The following is a 27,328-nucleotide window of genomic DNA, read 5'->3' as shown; positions in this document are numbered from 1 at the left end:
AATTTTCCATCTGATGATGATTATTTTATAACGAAAGGCTGTTCAACATCATAACTACATTTCTTACTGTAGAATAACATTCTTATATAATTTATTTTACCAAGACTTTAACCATTTTGGCCGTTCATCGGAGAGAAAAACTTATGGAATAACGATTCAGTTAATACAAATGTTGTAAACTTATTTCCATTACCTTATGTCGACAGTTTTTTCAATTTACTTAATAAAATGCACATTGGTTGTATGATTTCGTCAATTCAGATCAATGTTGAGAATACCTATTCCCCCTCACTCTTGTGAATATTTTTGTGAACCTCACTTCGTTGCTAGGAATATATTGTACTCGTAAAGAAGTACCAATTTTTCATAAAACCCGATCAATTTTCCCTTTCACTTTCCATGTTCGGGGCACTTACTCCACTCTCTCACCCTCTAAATAACCTTATAATCTATTTTTATTCATCTTACTTTTTGTCAGTGAACTTAATACAGATCTCCTTCATGATTACCCTGAGTAGTGTAGAAAGTATCTTTGCTATTCAAAAAATATCGATTCGCACCATTGGTACCTGTGCCAAACTTGGTGGCGATTCGTTTAGTTGTTTCGTAGCTATGCTGAGACTTGAATACACTCACGTTCATAGGCAGACAAAGATTATTTTCCCGTAGTTCTTTGAATTCCCCGGCAAAATGGAACCAGATCTTTTGTAATTATTTAAAGAAAAATACGACCTTGAAATTCTTGCCATTCTCTTGTTTTATAAAAAATGGGAGATTAAAATTTATTTTCAAAAACCCCTCCTTCTAGTCTAAATGTCGATTCTCTTCAAATTTCGTCATTGACCCTCTCCCCCCATGTTAAGGACACTTCCTACACACTTTCACCTCAGAAAATGTCCTAATGATCATTTCTGAAGAGCTTCTTTGTGTCAAATTTGATAGCAATCCGTTCAGTAGTTCCGGAGTTGCGCCGTTACAAACTTTACATCTCCTTTTTAGAGTGATGTATTACATCCACACAACACGAATACCCTAAGTTGCACAAAAAGTATCGATTCTCGTCAAATTAAATATTTTTTTTCGTGACCCCTGTTAAGGATAGTTGCTACGCTCTCTCCCCCATAAAAATACCCTTACAACTATCTCTGAAGAGCAAAAATCAGCTATGCCAAGTGTGATAGCAATCCGTTCAGTAGTGTCGGAGCTATGCCGTTACATCCCCCTTTTTAAATGCACTTGCTACATCCACTCCCCATTTATATCATATCTAAGGCATGGAAAATGTTTGCATGATCTTCAGAAATTATCGATTCTTGTCAATTTTTTCATAGCCCTCCCTGTTAATGATACTTGCTACGCTTCCTCCCCTATAAAAACACCTTTATGACTATTTCTGAAGAGCAAGAAATAACTGTACCAAATTTTATAGCAATTCGTGCAATAGTTCCAAACTTATGCCGTTACAAACATTACACTCCTTTTTTAGAGGCACTTACTACACCCTCTCCCCACAGAATATCCTTATAATCTTATCTAAGTTGTGCAAAAAGTGTCTTAAAAAAGTACCGATTCTCGTCAAATTAGATAATATTTTTAATGACCACCTTTGTTAAGGACACTTCCCACGCTCCCTCCCCCCATGGAAATATTCTTATAACCATCTCTGAAGAGCAAGAAGTACATATACCAGGTTTGAAAGCAATCCGTTAAGTAGTTTTGAAGTTATGCCATTACAAACATTACACCCCCCTTTTTAAAGGCATCTGCTGCATCCATCCCCCATTAAATTAAATCTACGGTATGCAAAATGTTTCTAAGATCTTCAACAAATATCGGTTTTCATCAAGTTACATGAATTTTTTCATGACCCCTCCTTGGTTATGACACTTACTACGCTCTCTCCCCCCATAAAAATACGCTTATGACCATTTCTGAAGACCAAGAAGTACATGTGCCAAATTTGATAGCAATCCGTTCAGTAAATTCGGAGTTATGCCATTACAAACATTACACCCCCCTTTTTAAAGGCACTTGCTACATCCACCCCCCATATAATCATATCTAATATATGCAAAATGTTTCTATGGTTTTAAAAAAGTATCGATTCTCGTCAAATTAGACAATTTTTTTCATGAGCTCCCCGTGTTAAGAACACTTACTACGCTCCCTCCCCCCATAGAAATACGCTTATGACCATCTCAGAAGAGCAAGAAGTATCTGTGCCAAGTTTGGTGGCAATCCGTTCAGTAGTTTCGGAATTATACCGTTTTAAACATTACACCCCCCTATTTGAAGGCACTTGCTACATCCACCCCCCCATATAGTCATATCTGAGGTATGCAAAATGGTTCTACGGTCTTTAAAACGTATCGATTCTAGTCAAGTTATATGAATTTTTCCATGACCCCCCCTTGTTTATGACACTTGCTACGCTCCCTCCCATATAAAAATACTCCCTAAACCATCTCTGAAATACAAGAAGTACCTGTGCCAAGTTTGGTGGCAATACGTTCAGTAGTTCCGAAGTTATCGCGTTACAAACATACAAACTTACATCCATTTTTATATATATAGAAGATTTCGAGTTGCAATTAAAATATTCTTATTTGTATAAACAATACTAATATTACCATTGTTTTTCGCTTGTAACTTCAGGTGGGTAATTACCCACTATTGGAATTTTCGGGTGGGTAGTACTACCCACCGTACCCACCTCTTTCACCGGCCCTGTACGGGAATCAATATATACAGTGGGGTCTCGTACAACGCGGATTCGTTATTGCCGGATAACCGCGATAAACGGGACCCAGAGCATATGGGATTTCGACTGATTGGGGCTGTCAACGGTTATCTCGCTTCGGTCAACAGATAGAGCCACTTCAGCAAACTTGTTGTAGATACTTAGACCAACAATTTAGTGTAGTTTGACATACAATTAGTTAAGAACTGTTCCGCTAGGGGCGCTTCGAAAAATGCATGATATAAATCATTCGCTTAATACAGACAAAACGATTTGTAACTCGCAAATTATAGTATTTTGAAGAATGCGGGAATTCGGGAGTTCGGCAAACAGCAAAAGTATTAACTCGGATTTACTCCATCAGATGTAGCTAGTGCGCTTGAATACAAATATCGATTATCAGAACTACGTTCTTATAAAAAGAACTAAAATATATAGAGCGGTGTTTTTTGTTGGAAAGTTGTTAGGAATGTTATAGTTTACATTATGAAAACTGTTAGTTGAGAACCTTCCCACAGAATGGCGCTATTGTGATCACATAAAATTTATTATGTTATATCTCTAAAACCTGATGATATAGATTGGCGGTGTTTTCGGAAAGAAAGTAGAGGAGGTAAAAACAGATTAAATAGTGTGAACAGTTGCAAAATTTTTTCTCACTTGGTGACGTTGGTGTGCAATTCTGGGTTGGAAATTCCTGTAATCTTGTTTTTTGTTGATTTATTAAGATCGTTTTTTCGAGGGTTTACAAACTGGTTAGAAGATTGATAAAAGCTTGTGTGTGAATTTAAGAGCAGTGTATCTTCCTCAACATTGCTTGATTTATCAAAAAGTATTCGGTAATGGGAACAGTAGTTTAGTACAGTGCAACAGAGAGAACGATCATAGATTCTTTTTTTCGTTTCATTTGGTTGTGTTAGAGACGTGAATATGTAATTTTTTCTTATATATACGTTGTAGCTAACTGTTATTTCAGATTCTGAGCATCCAGTAGAAATTAAGCAGATAGGGCATTTTGGGCGCTTGAAAAAAAACCTGGAACGGGAAAAATCCTAAATTCATTGGTTTTCTTTTACCAATCGTCTGCTACAAAATTTTTGAATCAATTTACGAACTTCACAAAATTCGTGGGTGTAAAATTTATTAAGATTCGTTGAAAAACAGCTGAGCTATGACAGATTGAAGTTACCGTTCCAACTTTTTTTTAGGCTTGGTATTTGGAGTGTTAATAATGTACCAAATCACGTGCTTTAAAAAAATTTGCAGCATTCGAATCTCCCAGTACACTACCGGAGCAATAAAAAAGGCTGGATGGTTGGAGAAATTTCCCAAGATTGAATGCAAAACTGTTTCATTCCCGAGTTAGAATAATTTTGCTTAAATCGCAACATCAGAATTGCTTGATTGCATTCAATCAGTTTTAGTTCAAATTGAGTCATCAACGTTGAAAAATTGCTGGAAAAAAACTACTTCAATCTTTTTTTTAGCCTGGTACACAAATCGATGATATTGAGAACGAAAGAATAATTTCTGAAATTAAGATTTCGGTGAAAAGATCGCTGATAAATTGATTACGGCAATGGTACTGTCTTTTTGGCTCTTTATTGTTAACGTGACATCCACCGCGTCGAAGCCATTCAGAATAAACTTCTTCGGTTTGCTTTTCGTAGTTTCCCTTGCAGTGATCCCTGCAAACTTTTCGATTTTTGCTTCTCATCAGTTCACCGAAATATGCCTTTTGTCGTTTACGTAGCAGCTTTTGTTACAATCTCGAATTGGTTATCCGCATTTGTTACAAAAACTGAATTTATCGATTTACTGCCTGATGAAGAGTGTGACTATGAAATTTTTGCTCCAATGGCCTTTTCCCTTTTCAATAAAAAAGGTTTAATTCAAATAAAAAACAAAATCAAACTATATGAGCAATATATGTCACATTTTATGTACTTAACATTATATAATTGTATAAATAATCAAAAAATTAAGTATGAAATTCTAGTTTTCACACTATCAAGTTCCTCAGATTTCAGATGTCGATAGCTTTTTCATCTCAATACCTTCATCAACTTATTCAAAAACTGATCGATAAGATTACTCTCATTAACAAGTATGGTATTCAGTTACAGAAGATCACATTGTAGATACAATAAGAACTGTTTCATCAAACGTTCAATAGGTATTGGAACCTTAAAACACCTTCTCGAAGAAACCAACTTAATAAGTCAACATGATTTTGAGTTGCAGGAATTTCGAACGCTGAATTGCACACTAGAGTCAGCCATGCGAGAAATTTCAATTACGGTTTACACCATTTGATCTGTTTTGACCTCCGGAACATTCTTTCCGAAAACACCGACACCACCGAAAGTAAAATATTCGCGATATTTCATGGTCAAACTGTTTTTCTATTGTGAACATATGAATTATTTCATGCTCTTTTCAAAGCGCCACTGGCGGTGTAGTTCTCAACAAATTGTCGGACAAACTACACTAAATTGTTGGTCTAAGTATCTACAACAAGTTTGCCGAAGACTGTATAGCTCTATCTGTCGACCGAAGCGAGATAATCGTTCACAGCCTCAATCAGTCGAAATCCCATATGCTCTGGGTCCCGTTTATCGCGGATTCGCTTTTCACGCCCCCGGTGTACCGCGTTATACGAGACCCCTCTGTATTGATCTTATAAAATGAATAGAAAAACATATTTAATTGTCAATTTGTCGTTAAATTGAAAACAACATTGAATTTTTTCTGACTCGCATCACTTTAATCCCAATTCCATTACACCATCGAGTATTTCAAGCCTGATCATTCGACCATAATTGAATTGAGCTGGAATCCATTCCAGTTCAAACAAAAGAACAATTGAAATTCACGAAAGTGTTACCCGTTTTTTTCGCACCACTCGTTTGTCATTAAAATTTCACCCGGTTTGCCCTATTTCAGAAGGAAATGAAATCGGTTCGCAGCCGGTTGATGTGTATTATTCAAGGGGCTACCTTTAGTTGCTGCATGGTAACGGTAACGGTAGACAGACTACCCGTAGGGATAATGCGATATGAAATGAAAAAAAAAAAACAAAAAACTGCGAATCATTAATTGCAATTCTTTCACAGTATATTCACGGGAAGGGAAGAGAAGAGCATGTCAGACCAAACGGAAATGCTATTGTTCCGAAATGGGGTTGCAAGGGTCGCTCCACCAGGAATTAATGGTTCCGGTGAATCCGGACGAGTTACCGGTCACGGTGTAACCGCGTAGAGATTTACCCTGAAACCGAACCTGCCATTCCACCATTGGCAGATTATGTAGAGGTTGATACTTGTGCTGCAAGAAAAAAAATCCATTACTTTTTTATTCTTATCAGTACTGATGCAGGCAAACAATAATGAATTTCAATTCGATGTGTAAACAACACAACAGCATACTAATGGAAGTTCACTTTCGGGGTTGGCACTTTGGCACGGTGTTTATTAGGGAAACCTACGTCGCAGGGGGGCCAAAGCCATTAGCAGCATTAAAAGCATTCACGAGGAACATAACATTTCACGACACAATAAAAATCTAAAACAACACTAAAAAATAATTCGTATTTCATGAATTGCTCATAAATTCTTTAGATTATTCAAAACATTTAGCCAAATTTCTCGAGTTCTTCGGAGTTCAGCTCAGCCGCGTTGTGTGTTGGATGCTGTCCGACGAAGCACTTGCATGAATAGAAATTAATTTCAATTTACCTCGAACTTATTCCCATCTCTATTTTCTCTGTTTTTCCGCCCCTCTTTCCAACAGAATGTGACTCGCAATGTTCGGACGACATTTCGCCGATGATGGAAGCGCCGCTACCACCGCATGCCACCCTCCCGATCGCCCTGGTGCCGCTCCAGAAATCCTCCCCGGAACGGAGGATCACCCAGAAGGAGATCATCGCCGGCGAGGAACGGCCCAAATTCCTTACCATCAAGCAGGTACAGGATGCCGCCCAAGGTAAGCTAGGAACGTTTTTATTTTTCTGTCCCTCCCGAACCCCAGGCAAGCAAGCTTCAATCGCCTCGCACCATCCATCCGGCGGTACCACAATCATCAACCGCACATCGTGATCGTTTCGACAATGCAACAATTCACCGCGCTGCTGCACTACCGCAAACGAGCGAACTGCATCTCATCATCTTCGCCCGGAGGCGCGATTTGCATTTGAAATACGAATTGAATGAAGCAAATTTTTTGTTCCTACCCCACCCCGGCCTCCGACGGTGAATAATGATAATAATTGGTGAACAGAGAAGTGAGGAGGAGTGAAATTCTGCATTTCTTTTCCATAATCCACATCGAGTGCACGTCTTATATTTAGTTTTCGGAACTAAACTCACGGAACGCACCGCGCATCCATGACCCGACAGAACATGAATCCATTCTAGGCACGAATCATTTTGCACGGCAAACTTTTGTCAAACTCGAATTGGCTACAATTGGGTTGAGGGGTTTCGGTCTCTAATTGGGTTAATTTTGAAAATTTTTAATTTTATTTTATTTTATTCAGTTATAAAAAAATTAACCTTCACCTTCGCTGATATCAAATCAACATTATGAATATGTAAGTTTTGTTACAAAAAGGCATTTCGTATGAATGGTTTTTTTTCAAAATTGATGTAGACTGTATTTTGAAAAGGACAAACTTTTTTAAAGCTTTTATTTAAATGAGTTTATTCGAAAATTGACAAACCTTCCTAAAAAGTGTCGTTGGTCAAATTTTCCAAAGAAAATATCGTATTCCCAAAATTCAAATTGAGTTTCACACTTAATTTTTTTTATTTAAATCGATTTCAAAATTTTAGGATAAATGTATTTCAGTGTGCGATTCAATTAGAATTTTTCAATATATTTTACGACAAGTTGCCTTATTTTGTAACAGTCATACGAAAATGCTAAGTGATTTTTTGTGCCAAAGTCTGCATTGCCAGAGAGTCTCATTGAAATCAGTGATGGCGCTTCCAAAACCGACTACACGAGGACGTCTCTCCAGAGTGATACACCCTGGTGTAAGATTCTTACCTACGCAGGGGATGCAAAAAGCGAACATCACACAAATAGGAAAGTGCACTTCTTCTCAGTGTCGAATAGACAGAATTTGAGTGTGTGCTTGTGGTTAAAGCAGCTGACGCGAGGGAAACTTATTCTCTTCACGTGAGTCGCTCTCACGCTCTCTCGCCTAAATACACCCAAGTGATCACTGGTGCGTGATAGCGAACACTTCTGTGATTTAATTTTTAAATTTATAGAAGGTAAAGATGCCTTGCTATGACAATCTTTTTAGAAGCAAGGAAAAACTAAATTTAAACGATAAATTAAGCTATTGCTGAATATGCGTGCCCCACGCTTCTCTTATGCGAACCGTATACCAGAGTTCTCACCGGCGTGCATACTTCGAAGAAAATATCTTCATCCACCTCAGAAAATTTCAGAGCTGTGCTCTAGCAATTTGGGGTGATCCAGAGCTAGAGTTGAAAGAAAATAAACACTCGCTCTCATGATGCGTGCACACTTTATATAACAGTGGTGTATATGTGTGAATGAGAAGATCTCTCGATGATGTTATCAGTGCGAGGGAAGAAATTATACTTTCTCTTCGTCACACAGAGGAGATGGACATCTCTGCTTTCAATAGCACAAACCGGAAAATACGACATTTAAATTCGGTCAAATACGTAGCGTGGAACGAGGAAACGAATGTGAATTAAATTTGATCAGTATCTAACAGGGAAAACTGATTAGAAAAATGACATGTGATTGCAACTATGTAACGAAACCAGCGAATCTGTCTAATGGACACTGAGAAGAAGTGAACTTTCATCTTTATATGGAGCACACTGGTGTATCACTCTAGTGAAATGCCATCACTGTATATGAGAAAGGCAAAAAACAATATTTGAGCACAAAATTTCTTTTTGCTGGTTCTGAAAACCAATAATAGATGCAGCATTTTAACATTTACAAGAAACAAAAATCGCGTGAAGAAGGTACTTTAATTGCGATTTCTTTGGAAAATTCAAATAGAAAGTTTAGTAAAATAGAACATTTTTAAACAAATTTTTCTTCATTCTATGGCAAATATAGTTGTTTATCTATTTGCAAAATTTTGTGCAATTCTAGAAAGAACTTAAATTTCAGGAAGCATTACAATGAAAAGGGATGTAAATATTTACGTAATTAAAAATAGTATCAAAATTTCGAATGTTTATATAATATTTCACGAACTAATGCTACAAAATAATAACATTTAGCGAAAAATCGGGTACCTCGTGAAATATGGGGAGCACTTCAGGAATGTTTACTCTTGTTAAGTTACTTTCTGTATTTTTCTACTGATTGTGCCATTTTTCAAGTTAGTTTATATCACAATTCTAGTAACTGTAGTGTTATGGAAAAAGCGCAATTTTTCTGTTTGTGTTGTACAACATATCTTTAAGGATCAAGAGTAAACCAAGTTAACTTGTGTTGGTAATTCGTGTATTACGTACATTTTATTTGGTACGATTGTCATAGATCTATGTATTCATTTATGCAGTGCAACCAGTTTATCAAAGAAGCTAGAACGATTAAGTTTCAAAGTATCTTTTTCAGCAATATTTTTTTCTCAAATGAATGTTAAGCCCGACTTTTTGGATGAAATATCAGTTTTGATCAATTTTTCACCAACGTTTGATGGAAAATTTCTTACATTTTATGAATGTAGATTTAAATTCCCTAATAAAAAGGTTAGCAACACTGCTTCAACGGATTTATATTAGATTGCGCTACACAACTAAATGTTTTCTGTTAAAAAGCAGTTTTCCGGAAAAATAAATAGTTTTACGAAAACCTTCCATACCCATTGCCTTTTGCGTGTTAAATTAAACCTTCCTTTTTTGTGGTTAGCTAAAGGAAGGTACGTAGGGGTAGATGGGGTAAAATTCACCCCCTAAGGAAATGTAGCTATATCTTAACTATAGAGAATAACACGGAAGAGTTTCATGCATGACTATCTTCCGTAATCATTATTTCTCAAAATTACGTACAAATACTCACTGAATGCATTGAAAAATACAAGAAATATCTTATTTTCCAAAACCCTTAAAAATTGTCTATTGAAAAATATGCGGGGCATGACGCTCGATTGTGGAAAACATGAAAAATATACGATTATCTGAACATAGAGGCAGGATGATCTTAAACAACGGGTAAACATCCATCAAAACAACGGATTAAAGCTCATGACAACCACGGGGCAATATGCACCCTCATAAAGCTTTTTCTTTTTATTTAAAGAAAGCTTTAGACTTTTCGTTGACGAAATATTTGTCAGGTAGAAGATTGTTCACTATTATTCATTAAATTGATAACTTATGGATAATTTTTGTAAGCGAATTCTTGAGCATTTTGCCTCACACAATTCGGGTCGTTTTGCCCCCAAAAATATGAGTCTATATATTTGACGATTTTTCTCTAAAATTGCAAATACATGATCTGTATTAGAACTAATTTTAGAAACCCGAATGATAGGCGAAGAAGTTTATTCGTTACAAAATTAAAATCGTCTTTCTCACCCTAGAAACATAAAAAATTATTCATAACAGAGATATAATTCATTTTTTAAAAGTTATCCAGATATGATTGAACCATCGGTACCAAAATTTCATAGTAATCTGTTGTTATGGCGGACTTTCAGTTTCATTGAAATTTCAGTGAAAAAATTGGTTACTTTTGAGAAAAGCAAAAGGTGCATTATGCCTCGGGGGTGCGTTTTACCCCATTTTCCCCTAAATTTTTATTTCGCAATAATTTCTGCAACAGAAAATCTATATTAGTAATGTGTGCATTGCTGATCAAATGTGTTAGTAGAAGTAAGCAGAAATATTTTTTCTCGTTCAGTTTTCAGAAAAACGAAAGAGTTTTAGGCTAAGATTTTTACCTGTCTTGAATTGCAGTTCTAAGCTGAATTTTTAAACTATATGGAAGTTTTATTGATTAAAATCAGGAAAAGAAGCGTAGGAATTTGTTCTTGCGCACACATTGTTGACATTACTCGTACGTCTTGCTCCTTGAGTTATTCCGTAATGTAAACAAGAAATGGAATGACATTTACAAAAACAAAACAAACATAATTTCTAATGAGCAAGTTTCACATTTGATTTTCAATACAACTGCTCTTAACACAAACATGGATCTTGTAAAATATTCTGCACATAAAAAAATGATAATGCTTCATATTGGAGAATTAAGCGCCAGAAATTTTCAAGCATCTTCGAATTAAAGTGTTTCGATGATTGTTCACCAATTTCTGTAAAAATAACAGTCTATTATTTTCTATGAGAATCATCGGAATGGTGTATAAAAAACGCATATTCAAAGAATTTTCAAATTTTCAGACAATTTTGATCAAACTAATGTTAACATGTTAATACTTCGGAAAGAAATGTTCTACGTATTGGTTTTTTGTCATCAGTTTAAATCTTCTAGTTGAATTAAACAACAATAACAACAACATTATTCATCTTAGCGGGCCCGACCTTTATGATAGGAACTACTCCAACTATTACTTTGATAAGCCCATGTGCTCGAGTTGCAAAAACAAGTTGCTCAAGCGGTAATAAATAACTATGAGCAAGAATGGCTTTTATCGTATCAAAAAACGCTCTCTAGCAACTCATCACACGATTCAATCTGTGCCATCAAAGAGAGACGGATATCATCGCAGCAACCAAAATCCGGCATGGCTCATTTAACATAGAATATACACCAGTGCGAGAGCGAATTTCTCTCGATGACCTGTCTGAGAATCAAAGATTAGCGCGCTGCTGTGAGGATTCTCTCTGAAGCAACAAACGGTCGCTTATTCTCGTTTCGCGATCCGGTTCTGTATGGGCAGTGGATAAATGAGATAGAATCATTTTACTTTTGCCGCTCATTCTAACTATGTGCATATACCTTTGTATTAGTTGTGTCTATGAAAATGTCTGTGAATGTTCCACACAAGGGTTTTGAAATATTATACCCTAGTATGAGAACCATCAAGTCGGATCATCGATTTGATTTTCTGCGAGAATTGTCAACTTGCGATTATCTCTTGGTAAATTCCACACAGCACCTACCAAAACTATGCGGACTCAGTGGAAACTTATTTTTTATAGCAAGTTGCAAACGTACGAGTAATGTCAACAATGTGTGCGTAAAAACAAATTCCTGCACTTATTTTCCTGATTTTAATCAATAAAAATTCCATGCAGTTGAAAAATAAATAAATCAGTTTATTCTGTTTAGAATTGCAATTCTAGAAAGGTGAAAAGCTTAGTCATGAACTTTTCCGTTTTTCTGAAAACTGCTCGAGAAAAATTATTTCAGTTTCAGCTTACTTCCACCAACACATTTGATTAGCAACAAACACATTCCTAAATGGATTTCGTCTTGAAGAAATTATTGCGATATAAAGATTTACGTACCTCCTAAGTATAAGTAAACCCGCAAAATAGGAATCTTCAATTTAACACGCGAAAGGCAATGGATATGGAATGTTGTCGTAAAACTATCTATTGTTCCGGAAAACTGCTTTTGTAACAGAAAATATTTAGTTTTGCTTATTTTGTGTAGCGCAATCTAATACAAATGCATTGAAGCAGTGTAGATAACTTTTTTTATTACGAAATTAAAATCTACATTAAAAAAATGTAAGCAATTTACCTTCAAACGTCCGTGAAAAACTGTTCAAAACTGATATTTAAGCAAAAAGTCAGGCTTAACATTCATTTTAGAATAAATTATTGTCGAAACTCAATCGTGCAAGCCACTTTGATAAACTGCTTGCACTGCATATATGAATACATAGATCTATGACATACGTACCAAATAAAATGTACGTAATACACAAATTACCAACACAAGTTAACACTCCAAACAACAAGCCTCAAAAAAAGTTGGAACGGTAACTTCGAGCTGTCATAGCTCAGCTGTTTTTAAACGAATCTCAATAAACACCTGGGAACACTGTTCAATTAAGTTTGTTGTGTTTTTAAAAGTCCGTTTTTTTGCAATTTAAACTGTTTTCCGCATCTTTATATAGTTCATATTTCAACTGGTGATTGACTATATGCTGTTTGAATCTGTGTGAGGTGTTATTCTTGGCCATCAATTGCATATTGGCTAGTGATTTACGTTTATTCGTGCTGTGCTTAGTGCTATTCAGTCACGTACCCAGAGGGGGGGCCCAAGGGGCCCGGGCCCCTCCCGAAATCAAAAACTGATATATAATTATTTAGAAGATCTCAGACAATAATGTAATACAATAACAGTTTCAGTGGAAAAGTTTAAAGTGTCTGTTAAAAACACCCGTAAAAGACACACCGAGAATTAGCTGTATAAGCAATCTTCAGTAACATTATTTTTTTATCTTTGGGCCCCTCCCGAAACGAAATCCTGGGTACGGGCCTGGTGCTATTTGTACAGCTGCTGTCGCTTTGTGGTTTAAACAATAAGCTATCGTCTTGATCGAGTTCTTCGCATACTTCATCTGCTTGGTGTATAGCCTAATCAAAGGCGCTTCCCTGGATGAACATGGAGAAAAATTGTGCTAAATGCAGTCAAGTCATTACCGGTATTGATTCAGTAGTTTGCCGTGGATACTGTGGATGCTCGTTTCACATGGCATGCTCGGGAGTCTCACGTGCTCTTTTGGGGTATTTTACATCGCATAAAAAAAGTCTTTTCTGGATTTTTCGCGCCCAATATGCCCTATCCGCTTTCCTATTTTCTTTCCTTTGGCATCAACGTCGCATAGAAAATATTGAACACTTCAAATTTACCGAGTCATAACTTTGTTGTTAGTCAACCGATTTTCGAAATTTGTTCACCATTGGAAAGGTATTACTTCCAGAAATAAAATGCACTAAGAAAAACGAAAAATAGGGTTGTCTACCCGAAGTTAAAATAAAAACTGTAGATAGATGACCTCAGAAAAGGTGAGATATTTTACAATGATCGTAAATATCTCGAAATTTAAAGCGATGACCTATATATTTTTACACATCAATCGATTGCTAGTGATACCAGCTACAATTTTCGCACAACTACCATTCTTGCACTATTAAAAGAAAACCTTAAAAAATCGATGAATTTATAAATACATGTCAAATTTTCATTTTTTTCACATGTTTGTAAATAACTCAAAAATTAAAGCGATGACATGTATATTTTTCTACTCCAAAATATTACTCTACTCCAAGAATCATTACCAGAAACAATGTATTGATGAACAAAATTATATATCTGTTCAAAGAATCTCAAGAAATTTGGTACAAATACAGAAAATTTTTATTATTAGGAAAATTTGGCCAAACAAAATCAAAACAAAACTTTTAATTTATATGACATATAATTTTTCATTATTTTAGTTTGAAATTTATTACGTATAAAATTCACAAAAAAAACTGAAACTTGTATTTCACTGACAATCTTAAAAATTTTTGTAAATATACCTAAACTCTAAAAATTATCATATTTTTGTACTGCACAAAAGATTTAAACAATTTTTATGCACAACCTAAACGCAATTGATAACTACTAAAATTCTGATTTTGTTTTAGGTTTTTCGTAGAATCTCAAAAAAATCGGTAGAAGATCGGAAATTTCAAAATTTTAAAATTGCCATCCGTGTTGATTTCATATATTTCAAAGAGATGTAATAACATAAATTTTGTTATAATACAAAAATTTTAAATAATTTCAATGGCTTTATACAATAAGGAATGTGTTAGAATTTAAAAATAATACATCTCTTGATTTTTGTTCTACAAGCAATAAAGAACAAAATCATATCTCTTAAATTTTCGGCTATCCTAAACGACATCAATTATATTCGACAGAATATTAAAATTTATATTTCACAAACTTAGAATTATTTCGGAATGTTCAGAATGCGAAAATTATTTGAATTTTCTATTTGTAAATTCCACTCGAAAATCTGTCATATACTTGTTTTACAATTAGCATTAGAATTAGCATTAGAGACCGCCCGTGTGTTGCTACTCCGTTATTGATCTGGATCAATTGAGATTGCAAAATGATTTTTTGAAGCAACATGTTTGGGAATAACACATTGTTTCACACTGTGCAAACTGTATTGAACCATGCATGCTGATCAATACCGACGCCGGCCACGTCCGAATGCAGATCTACTTGGGAGGGAAAGGATTGTTAGTTCGATGCATGTTGCTACTAGGAACCGAGGAATCCTCTGCATTCCCACATGCATCACAGGAGAGGATACTTTGTTAGTAAATGTTTTAATAATGTTATCATGTGTTTATTGCTCTGGGTAGCCGGCTACCAAGAATGTTTTAAAGTATTATCGTTTTATGTGTTACTTTGTGCTGGCAATATAATGCACGAAACAGTCAATCTCCGAAATTGACAAAACTCCGGACAGTCGGCTGTCGAGTATGCAGTCACTCGTTTATGCATCTACCTTTCGCGTTTTTTTAGTCATGCAAAAAAAACATATTCGGATTGATAAAAAAAGGTATCATCTCACTGCTAGGTGGATTAAGCACGTTTTTATAAATGAAACTACGTGATACAAAATAAACGAGCGAATAGGATTTAGACACAAAAGTTGATTCATTGCATTGAAATATTCTAAACAGTTATTATAAAATCATTTTAAATCACCAAACAAAGGTCAACAGATTTCACACGCGTCTTGATTCTTTATTATTTCCGCTTTATTATTTTAATTATTTATTAAAATTATTAATTGGTTCTATTTGTTGATCTGGGCAGCCGGCTACCGAGAAAAATATTAATTTACTGTTTGAAATATTAATATCAAGTGTTTTTTACTATGTATTCAATATACCGATATATGTTATCTCTGTTATTAACCTTGTAATATAAACGGATTTGCGCAATGGTTGATTTTTATCGTTCATTTTATAATCCTGAAAGACAATCAATAACATGGAAGAAGAAATCATTCCTAATAAAACTTTTCTCCAAAGCTAGACGGAAATTGATAGGTTGAATAAAAAGATGATTTAGTAAAATAGAGTAATCAGAAGTAAAACATTGAAAATATCTGATAACTGAAAGGAAAAAGAAACTCCTGCAATTGTCGCCTTTTACGACATGGAAGCAGGAACCCAGTGGATCTATTCTTGGTTCATTTTTTTCCGCCGGATTCCACACGGCATCTAGGCTGGTACTATCCGGAGAGAGCTAATAGGTACTATCAATCTCCTAGTGGACCCCAGCCCCTTGTCATATACTTGTTTTACAATTCAGAAGAAGTAGGATTACGAATTTAGCACAAAACATCTCACGAAATTATGTAAAACCTGTTTTTATCCACCAGCCTTTCTCATATTTCTCTTATTCTCATATAAAAAAGGAATGATACTCTTCAAACAATTTTGTATGATTTTTTAAGTTGGTTTCACAAGCAGTAATATGAATGAATTTTACATTCTTTACAAAAACCTGTTGAATCAATTGTCTAACATATCTAATAAAAATAACCGATATGAAGCAATTGTGAAACATGCCAATTATAACAAGTTTTAATTGATACTTGGGTTATGTACCTAATTCTCGGCTTTCACGGCTGTTTTTAACATACACTTTAAACTTTCCCACTGGAACTGATATTGTATTACATTTCATTACGTTCACTGTCTTTTTATTTCTGTAACACATGTCTGAGACATTCTAAATAATAAAATGTTTTTGATTTCGGGAGAGGCCAGGGCCCTTTGGGTCCCCCCGCTGGGTACGTGACTGACCTACAGAATGAAACAGTTCTCAGATCGGTTAGGCCATCTTTCTCAGTGAAGTGAGTTCCACTATTCCAGGTACTTATGAAACTGGAATCGCCTCAAATATTGATTTTGCGGCAGCCTTCGCGATTAGCACCAACCAACCAATCTACTCGCAGCTTACAGTTGTCTTCGTCTCGAAAAACAAAGTGAGGGATTCATTCAGTAAAAAGCATTCAAACTCCATATTATATAGGGTAATACTTTTTAACCAAAAACATAAAATATTTTTTGTAATTGGATTTTTATCATTGGATTCCAAAATATTGGCACCCTACTGTTTAATTATAATGGTAGTATAATTAAACAGTAGGGTGCCAATATTTTGGAATCATCTTTAATTTCGTAAAGCGGTAGGTGGGTGAGTGGTGCCGGCCGGCATTGGAAGTTATTTAGGAATTAACCTTGTTTGTGCTAGAGTACATAACCAATTGTTACGTTTCGGTTTAGCCTCGGCGGTTTATGTTGAACTGCAGGTGGCATAACAGTTCAACATAAACTGCTATGCACTGAAGAGTCTAAAACGAAACGTAAAAATAATGGTGAAAGTTGGATAATTTTCCATTTTGAAAAGTCATCGGTTTACATGAAATTTCCGAAATCGACAATTTTTTTTCAATTCCAAATATCTTAAAATTAGCTGAAACGATAACATCTAGTGTCATCAAAAATAATTTTTTTTTTAAATTGACTGAAAACGGAAATTTATTTTTTATGTCAAATATCTTAGAATTGCCTGAAATGTCAAGATAACACAAGATCTCGACGCTCGATTTCGGAAATCTTAAAATTAAAAGTCCCAGAGAGTCGTCTTTTTTCAAAAAAAAAAATTTGAGATGACTCATGCTCTCGACTTTCGGTAAGAAAGCGCAAGAAAGTCGAAATTAATCAATACACAAGTATAGGAAAATTCAATCGTTTATTGAGTCTGGAGGATGTATTCAAACGATTGCTTTTAAAGTCAGATAATCTGTGTAATAACATTATCAAATAGAGTAACAACAAACGTGAGTGAACTTCATCTTCCCGAATATTCACCTGAATTAGTTTTAACACTCTAGAAGACAAAAATACCTCATTTTCATATGTAGCTAATAAATGCCTTACAGTACAGTTACTAGAGTATTTTTCAATGAAAAATCCCAAACGCTACCTGAATGTCAAAAAATTGGTTTCAACAATGTTCAAAAATATCTAATACGAAAAGTGAAAAATAAAAATGTTACAGCAAAATATCTGTTTTTTTTAGGAACACCCTAGTAGCTGTAACACTAAAACGTTTGGAGATACCACAATGGTGTCTTCAGCAATGCTGCTCGATATAAGTTTATCTACAATTTTGCTGAAGGATGCAGTCCTCTATCTCAACACATCTGAAAAATAATTTTTGGATCACCTATATAATAAGAGCCACCCTAATACCATGTACATCAAAATATGGCTTATCTTTCACTGATCATTTGTTTTGAAGACATCATAGCTCTTAAGTATAAGGTTAAGCCACAAATGTTCTTGTCCCCCTAAATTGTGGATCCGGACCACTGTGCAATGCAATTTAACTCGGAAATTTTAAAATTTCCTATCTTCTACCTATTTTCTGAGATTCTAAGGCACATCTAAAACAAAATCAGAATTTTAGTAGTTATCAATTGCGTTTGAGTTGTGCATAAAAATTGTTGAGATCTGTAATGCAATGCAAAACTATAATTATTTTTAGATTTTAGGTATATTTACCAGAATTTTTAAGACTGTCAGTGAAATCCAAGTTTCAGTTTTTTTTTATAAATTTTGTTCATAATAAATTTCCAACTTAAATAATGAAAAAATATATGTCATATAATTTAAAAGTTTTTTTGATTTTGTTTGGCAATATTTTCCCAATAATAAAAAGTCTCTGTATTTGTACCAAATTTCTTGAGATTCTTTGAACGGATATATAATTTTGTTCATCAATACATTGTTTCTAGTAATGATTCCAATATTTTGGAGTAGAAAAATGTACATGTCATCGCTTTAATTTTTGAGTTATATACAAACATGTGAAAAAAAATGAAAAATTCATATATATATATATATATATATATATATATATATATATATATATATATATATATATATATATATATATATATATATATATATATAAATTTATCGATTTTTAAGGTTTCCTTTTAATAGTGCAAGAATGGTAGTCGGGCGAATATGGTAGCTGGTATCACTAGCAATCGATTGATGTGTAAAAATATATAGGTCATCGTTTTGAATTTCGAAATATTCACGATCATTATGAAAAGTCTCACCTTTTCTGAGGTCATATGTCTACAGTTTTCATTATAACTTTTGGTATTCAACCCTATTTTCCGTTTTTTTCAGTGTATTTTGTTTCTGGAAGTAGTACCTTTCCAATGGTGAACAAATTTCGAATATCGGTTGACTAACAACAAAGTTATGACTCGGTGAAGTTGAAGTTCTCATTATCCTATTCGCGATGCAGGTGGCGCATGAATGCAGATAGGGCATATTTTGAGCTTGAAAAAAAACTTGGAGGAACGTGAAAAGTCAGATTTTCATTAGTTTTTCCTAAGTGATCGTCAAAAATGACATATTTATAATAATCTTCAAACTTCACAAAATTCGAGGGTGTAAAATTTATCGAAATTGGTCAAGTAACAACTGAGCTATGGTAGCTCAAACTTATCCGTTCCAACTTTTTTTGAGGCTTGGTGCTCCGCGTAACTTATTTAGGCTTGGTATTAGGAGTGTTAACTTGGTTTACTTTTGATCCGTGCCTTGCAGAGCGCATCATTTTGCAATTTTTTCTTCCATAAGAGATTTATAGTAATTTCGTCGTATATTGTGTCCGATACAATTATGACAACCGTTTTTAAATCTTCTGATAAGTTGCACAATTGTTATGAAGATGTGAAATTTTTTGCAGAACTTCTATAGCTGCCGGTAATTTGCTACACAATTCTTTTAGATGTAGTAAAAATTGTTTTACTCTGATTTTTTTGATCTTATTGTGAAACTTAACAGTGATAAATTGCACAACCGATTTCAATATAACAGAAATATAACATACATAACAATTCTAAACCAATTGAAACTTCAATAAGTCACATTTGCTACTTGGATAAACACATTCACAGCGGAACAAAATGAAGCTATTATGGTTCTAAGAGGGTCAGCGATATAAAAAGGTTAGAAACCAATAATATTCAGTGTTCAATGACAACTTTTAAGCATAAAATTTAATGTAATCAGCACGAAGGTTCAAAGTCTTATTTTATTCGGATCGAATATTTATTTCAATACTTTTAACGGCACCCGAAACCATTACCTCAATTGTTATAGCTATTTTCCTTGCGGGCTTTTTAAAGAAGCGATAGAAATTTTGCTGCTTCTCCCACTTCCACAGAACATTTCGTGTCCGATGCAGTTTCCCATTAATCACGCTTTTATTATCGCCCATTCCGCACCGTTTGCTGCACTTCACGCTCACCCATCGATACTCGGTAGTAGTGCACTTATAATTTAACGTACAGCATGCTCAAGTATGTGGCACAAATTTAGAATTGTCAACATCCTGCTTCAGTAGTGCAGTTAAGTTATGATCGCTATTTTCGACACTAGGTCGCTCCCCGGATCCTGGGCTGACAATTATCCGAATAACTGAATGCTCTTCTCCTCTGTATTTGCATGGCCTGCGTGCGTGGTCGGTCTGCCCCAAAAACACAACCACCACCACCACCACCAATCTACACGTTGGGTCCTACGAAAAACTGACCACACACAACAAAAATAAACCCGAACTAACACGACAAACTGCGCTAATTCTTCCCCCAACCCCCATCAAAACACCGGGGTCGTGGTTGGTGCACGTGCGAAAATGATGGATTATGGAAAATTGCACTTAATTAATTATCGCCACCTTCCGCTTCGATGGTGTGGCTTTTCCTTCCCCCGCCAAACATCTCCCACCAAAAAAAACCGTGCAGGTGATGACGATAAGAGTCAGTCGGCCGGTGCGGTGTCGAGTGTCGCGTCGCAGGTGCCAAATCAGCAGCGTTACATCGTCGAAACCATCACGATGACCACCGTCACCGAGCGGCGGATCGTCCAAAAGACCCAACCTACTGACATCACATCGGAACATTCGCCGGTGGTTTCTATCGTTGCAGTGACATCGACGAACGAAACTGGTTCGACGGCGGTACCGGCTTCGACCGCTTCCAGCAATCTCAGCAACAACAACAACAACAACAGCAACGACCTTCGCACACTGCAGCAGAAGCAACAACTGCTCCAACAGCTGCATCTACAGAAACAACAAAATGCGGCAATCGGCGGAACTGGGGCAGAGATCAGCCAACAGTCTTCGAGTGGAAGTCTGGCGAACAGCCACTACGAGCTGGGAAAGCACAAACCGCTCAGTACGGCACAGGCAATCAGTGGCATACTGAAGGGTGGAAAACTGTGGAAAAACGAACAACAGCAGCAGCAGCAACAACAGCAGCAGCATCACCAGCACACCCAACAGCATCTGCATCTGCATCAGCAGCAGCTGCAATCATCGGCACAGGTAAGTGCAAGTCGTTGGAGGAGGTGTTTTTGAAAGTGGTTCTCACAGGTGTGACACTTTTCACAGATTTGTAAAATTTATCACAGTTAAATACGGGGAGTTTAGGGATTCGATTTGGTAGTTCGTAATACGATCGACTAAAATCGCCCGGCCAAGAATCACCATCCAGCCATCCGACGAGGTGAACGGTGGCAGTCGAAGAAAACTTTTTCAATAAATATCAACACTGGTTCCGACGTTGAAATATTGCAACGAGAGTAATTTCTTTGCTAGCAGACATTCGGAACTACATTCCGAACAAGTTTCGGTTGAATGTCGCTGACACTTTTATTGCTTCGGCTAATAGTTCCTAACAGGTAGCGCTGGTTGACTGGTAGGAGTGGCATTTTCCGACCACACCGAGCCCGGTTTTTTTTTTCGTCGCAGGTAAATTCGTTTTCAGTAGCTGGTTCTGGACTAGACATGCGATTACCACATACTAGAAACTGCTTACGAGTTTGAGGTATTTTCAATTTGGTCCCACCCATTTGAAGTGGGGATTTATTATGGCAAACTTTCCAAATGCAGCCTTTTTTTTCATTCGGTGCTTCGGAAAACTGACTTCGGTTTTGCCAAATTGCTTTAGTAATTTCGATTGAAAACTGCTTTGTTATCAAAGTTTTCATTTTCTACGTTTCGTTTTCGACTTAACTGTTCCTTAGCAGTTTACATTAATCTGCCACTGAAACTACTTAACAGTTCAACAACATTCGAAAAAATTCGAATTTAAAGGTTGATACTACTATCCAAAACCTCTAGCTTAATTTATGTCATTCTGAAATAACGGATTGTTGCAAATGTGTTTCAAATCTTGAATCCGCAACTGTAATGAAACTTCATTTCAAGGGTGGGGTAGGGTTTAACGGATGAAAAATAACACTATTTTTGAGATTTTATTTTAAATCTATCATTCCAAAAAAATAGATTCAAATGTTTTGCATAATAAAAAGCATCATTCGAATAACATTTAGTAATTTTTTCGAAGAAAAATATTGAAAAATAAGGCGGTGAAGGAGTACTAATCAGAAGTGAACAAATCAAAGCAGAATAGTTAGAATAGTTGATGTATTTCTAAACCCCAACGGTTTTGTTTGCTTTTTTGTTGAATTTATGTAATTCTAGGTGGATATTAAAAGTCAAAATTACAATTTTTCAGATAAAAATCCGCCATTTTATTGCAGTAAAATCTCCCCAATGCACAGTGGCCCCAATCATGTCAAAACACGCGTTTTTTGTGTATGCTTCAGGGGTTAATTTTGGAGCTCTCATGTCTTCAGAATTTTTTAAATAGTCCGCTTCTTTTAATATAATTAAAGTTGGCATTAATTGAGTTAAAAAAATATTTTGCATACAATACGAGATAAAGCATTTATTTCTTTTGAAAAATTGTAGATCATGTTCAAACAAGAAAAACGTGCAAAAGTCATAAATAATTTAAAATGCATTGGTGTCGAGATATGATGTACTGTTTATTAGGGACCACAAAAATCAAGTATTTCCATCATAACTGTTTTCAATGAATTTTTAGAATTTTCGGATGTTCTACAATTATATATTTTAATTATCAAAATACATATTTTTGTCAAAGACTGCATATGTTTATGTTCACAAACTGAAAAGTTTTTGAGCAATTTAATTACACATATCACATTACTACATATTCAAGTATCAATATTTCGAAGATGTGGAAATGTGTGGAACCAATTTTATTTCTTTATTGTCTTCGACTAGAGGTGACCTATCGCACAGACTTTTACTTTATTGCTACACACTTATGTTAACTTAAAAATATAATTTTCGATTTGAATGTGTCTTTGCTCATATCAAAATCAAATAAATGATACACGGTATTGAAACGATGACAATAGACATCCATTGGGTTGTTTTGGCCATACTGTGTGCGATGAAGTGAGCGACGAAGAAAATCCGTTCTTCGCAATGATCTTCCCGGAACGTTAAAATTAATTCTTTCCAGTAGTATGGGGCAATCAATGTTGTCATTTAGTAGATCGAACACGAAGAGTTGTTGAAGGAGTATTCGTCTGTTTTGTAAAGTAGGTAGGTTGATGAGAGCACAGAGATTCTCGTAACGAGGTAGTTGAGGACGATTTATCCAAGGTAGTCTTCGGAGTGCGAATCGGACGAAGCACTTCTGCACCCTTTCGATCCGATCGATGTGAACACCGTGATACGGAGCCCAAATTGTAACTCCATACTCCAGAATACTGCGTACTAGTGCGATGTAAACTGTTTTGAGGCAGTACACGTCGTTGAAGTTTTGAGTGTTTCGTTTGATTAGTCCCAAAACTGCATAGGGCTTCGCAGTAACGAATGAAAACTGTTCGATGAAACGGAGCTTGCAATCGAGAATAATGCCCAAGTCTTTAATAGACGAAACTCGTTCAACTGAAGCCATCATCATGGAGTATTCGAAAATAATTGGAGACTGTGCCCGTGAGAAAGTGATCACATTACATTTCTTAACGTTTACTGTCATGCCGTTTCTGTCACACCAATCAAGGATTCGGTCAATATCCATTTGTAGAGCACAGCAATCCACAAGGCTTGTAATGATGCGATAAATTTTGAGGTCGTCAGCATACGTTACTTTAAATGACGACAATTCACTGTAAAGATCGTTCACAAATAACAAGAAAAGAAGTGGTCCGAGATGGCTCCCTTGCGGTACACCCGAAGTAACGTGAAATGAATCCGAGAGTGCAGATCCGATTCGTACGGAAGCATTACGATCCGTGAGATATGATAGAATCCAATTGGTTAACCAAACAGGGAATCCACTACGCCTCAATTTTTCCACAGCGAACTGATGAGAAACACGGTCGAATGCTTTTGAAAAATCAAAATACACCGCATCGATTTGTTGTCGTTTTTCAAGTTTGTCTATCAATAAAGAAACGTAGCTCATTAAATTGGTGGTAGTAGACCGCTTTTTGACAAACCCATGCTGATCAGTGGAGATAATGTGCTTTACTGATGGGTAAAGAACATCCAACACCATGCGTTCGAATACTTTTGGTAAACAGCTTAGGATAGAAATTCCTCTATAATTGGTGACATCGTGCACGTTTCCAGTTTTGTGAACAGGAACAATTACAACTTCTTTCCACTTCGCTGGAAAATAGTGCTCGGCAAGCGAGCGGTTGAAAAGCAGAGATGCAGGTAAAGCCAAAGCAGAAGAACATTCCTTCACGAGCGTCGGAGGTAACCCGTCAGATCCTGGCCCTTTCGATCCCTCGACTTGTCGTAGATTGTTGTACACCTCGCGTTCAGTAAAAGCAGTAGCAGGTATACTCAAAGAATACGTCGGCAAACTACTCAGGTACGATTCTGACAAAGGCGGTGAGTTATTACTTAGCACGCTTTGAAAGAATGACGAGAATAGGTTGGCTGAATCCAAAACTGTCGACGAAGATTGGTGACGATAGTGGACACTGACAGGAATTCCACGGGGAGAAGTTTTATTTCGCAGATGAGACCAAAATTGTTTCGGGTCAGCCTTCAAATTGATCTCCATCCGTGAAACGTACAGCCGAAAACACGATGCGTTCAATAATTCAAACTGGTGTGCCAAATCACGAACGAGCAATTTATCATCTAGATTTTTTGTCCGGAAAAATCGTTTGCGAGCTTTCCTTAGACGATTCCTGAGGTTACGCAGCTCTCCATTCCACCAAAGATGTTTGTTATTAGATTGATATCTGCGTTTTCTTCTAGGCACGAGATATCGAAAAATTGCATCTAATTCATAATAGAACTTCTCTATTGCTTCATCCAAAGTGCCATGCGCCAGTATCTCCACCCAGTTAATTCGTGTAATTTCAGCACTTAACTCACGAAAATTGCACCGATTGAAATCGTAGAAAATTTCTGCATCATCAATCATGTGCACGCATTGAGGAACGTCAATTTTTAAAATGAAAGGAAAATGGTGGTGATCTAGTTTCATTAGTGGCGATGGTGGTGCTAGAATTTCGCAATCATTGGCGCAACTAACAAATGCTAAGTCTAGCAGTTTTCCATGCAGGTTCGTTAAAAAGTTAATTTGTTGTAAACCGGAGGCAATCATAGTTTCCACTAATAAATGTTCATGCTCTGAAGACGCGTTGTTCGGCAGTAGACACCCAACTTCCTCATCCAAGCTCCAGCGTAACAACGATAAATTATAGTCGCCTAAGACTACAACCCTATCACTGTCTCCAAATTTATTGTAAAGCTCATTCACACAAAAGGCATGTTGCTCATATAGAGAAAGATCAGTATTCGGCGGTAAATAAATAGCACAAATGACAAAACCAGTGCTCTCGCATGTGACACGGACTGCTATCTGCTCAAGACGGTCAGCTCCATGAACGTACACTGTGCTACTCTCAATGCCCTTTTTTATTCCAATCAAAACGCCGCCACCACGCAGATACTGGCTAGTCAAATTATTACGATCACATCGATAAATAATGTACTGGTCGGTAAGCTCTGTATCAAGTATATTACCATTAAGCCAAGTTTCTGTGAGTACAATCACGTCGTAATCAGAAGCAGAAAGAGACGAGAAAAGTGCATTCGTTTTGGTGCGTATACCCCGGACGTTTTGATAGTAAATTGTTAGTAATCGGTTCATATGGTTATATACGCTGTTTGAAACAATGCTGTTGGATATCGATTGGGAATGTAGAGTTGAATTAGAATAAGCAGTGTGCGACATTTTATAGGGTGACGTAGCACACATAAAATTTGTCGTTGGATGATTATTACAGGTCAGGTTGAAATTGAAAGCTTGTTCGTGGCTGAAATTTGAATTCCCGGAAAATGATTCCCTTTTGCCATGTAGATTGCAATAGAGATAGAGATTTGAACTGCAACCCAACTCCGACCTTGAAAAACACAAAGGATAGCTCATCAAGATTTCTACCTTTTGGAACTAGCTTGTGCACTTCGACAGTCGCGTCGGTATTCAGGTTACGCTGTACCAACTCGCGTATGTTCTCATCGGTGGCTTTAGGATTAAAGCCGGACAAATATAGCCAAAACATATTTTCGGTGGACTTACGTGTTGCCAATGGTATCACAATATTTGCATCCACGTCTTTTGTTCCTTCTGTTACATCAAAAGTAGGCTGATCGACGTCATCATCTGTTCGGGGGCGCTTACGAGAGGTTTTTGAAGTTCCATCTTCTCTACCGGACTTCTGAAACGCGGCTGGAATATGCTGTAAAATTTTATTTATTTTTTCGCTGTTTAGCTCCATTTCTTGTCTCAGTTCCAGTAGCGCTTTGTTGTATTCCTCGCTTATAACGGTTATGGCATTGTTCGTGGATGAGATGGTCTGACGGAAAGTGGCATTTGCCATTATTTTTGTGCACGCATTGCACATCCAGAATATATTCGAGCATTCAGCAATTAAATCACGAGTCGCACTTGATTGCTTTACGCACTTTAGATGGAAGGATGATCGGCAAAATCCGCTGCAAACTATTTCTTCTGCTTTCTTTAGCTCGCAAGCGCAGGCACAACAAACTGAGATGGAATCCATTGTTTGGTTACGGGTGGATGCTTGGAATTAAAAATTGTCTGGATCGCTTATTCGGTCACACGAAGCGGGTGTACTCCAATTATACCGGGTGATGTAAGACACGGTGATTATAATAATAACGATGAAAATGTTGAAACGGGCATAAAATACAAAAAAATCACTGGTTAAAAGTCGAATACGTAACACAAGCTACAAATCTGTTTACCTCAAACTGTCAACCAAGTTTGAAAGTATGGTCAAAATACTAATAGAAAAATTAGTCGTCACAACTTAAATTCACTTAAATTTATATGAAAAGACACTTTTAAAAATGCATGCTCTAACATAATCCAATATGCATGTAGCACCTTAAGAGCAAATTCAGCAGCTGCAAGATTCATATGGGTGGACTATAATACAACTGAAACTGGAACAAACGTATCCCCAGCAAGCCGTTTTAGTTTTATTTATTCGAACAGTTCTACTGTCAAATTTAAAACTGGTATACGCTGCCGTTCTATTTTTTCTGTATTTGAAACACAGATAAAACGCTGCTGGGGCTGCTAGTTTGTTTTGTTATAAATTCTAGATGAAAATTTTA

The 27,328-nt window shown here is 36.2% G+C and overlaps 1 protein-coding gene across 5 annotated transcripts in view; it reads left to right on the top strand.

Annotated features, from left to right (window-relative positions):
* Positions 1 to 27,328, top strand: part of LOC131428323 (uncharacterized) — a 374,248-nt gene that overhangs the window by 294,736 nt on the left and 52,184 nt on the right. For 4 of the 5 annotated variants that reach the window (XM_058592213.1, XM_058592214.1, XM_058592212.1 and 1 more), the window contains exons 4-5: positions 6,533 to 6,727; positions 20,577 to 21,160. In XM_058592213.1, the coding sequence (XP_058448196.1) occupies positions 6,533 to 6,727; positions 20,577 to 21,160 (779 nt within the window). The remainder of the gene's footprint in view (positions 1 to 6,532; positions 6,728 to 20,576; positions 21,161 to 27,328) is intronic. The other variant, XM_058592216.1, reaches the window with a different exon arrangement.

The sequence above is a fragment of the Malaya genurostris genome, chromosome 2, assembly GCF_030247185.1.
Source record: "Malaya genurostris strain Urasoe2022 chromosome 2, Malgen_1.1, whole genome shotgun sequence".
Classification (NCBI taxonomy): domain Eukaryota; kingdom Metazoa; phylum Arthropoda; class Insecta; order Diptera; family Culicidae; genus Malaya; species Malaya genurostris.
The sequence above is the reverse complement of the archived record's forward strand: the minus strand, read 5'-3'. Positions and strand labels throughout refer to the sequence as shown.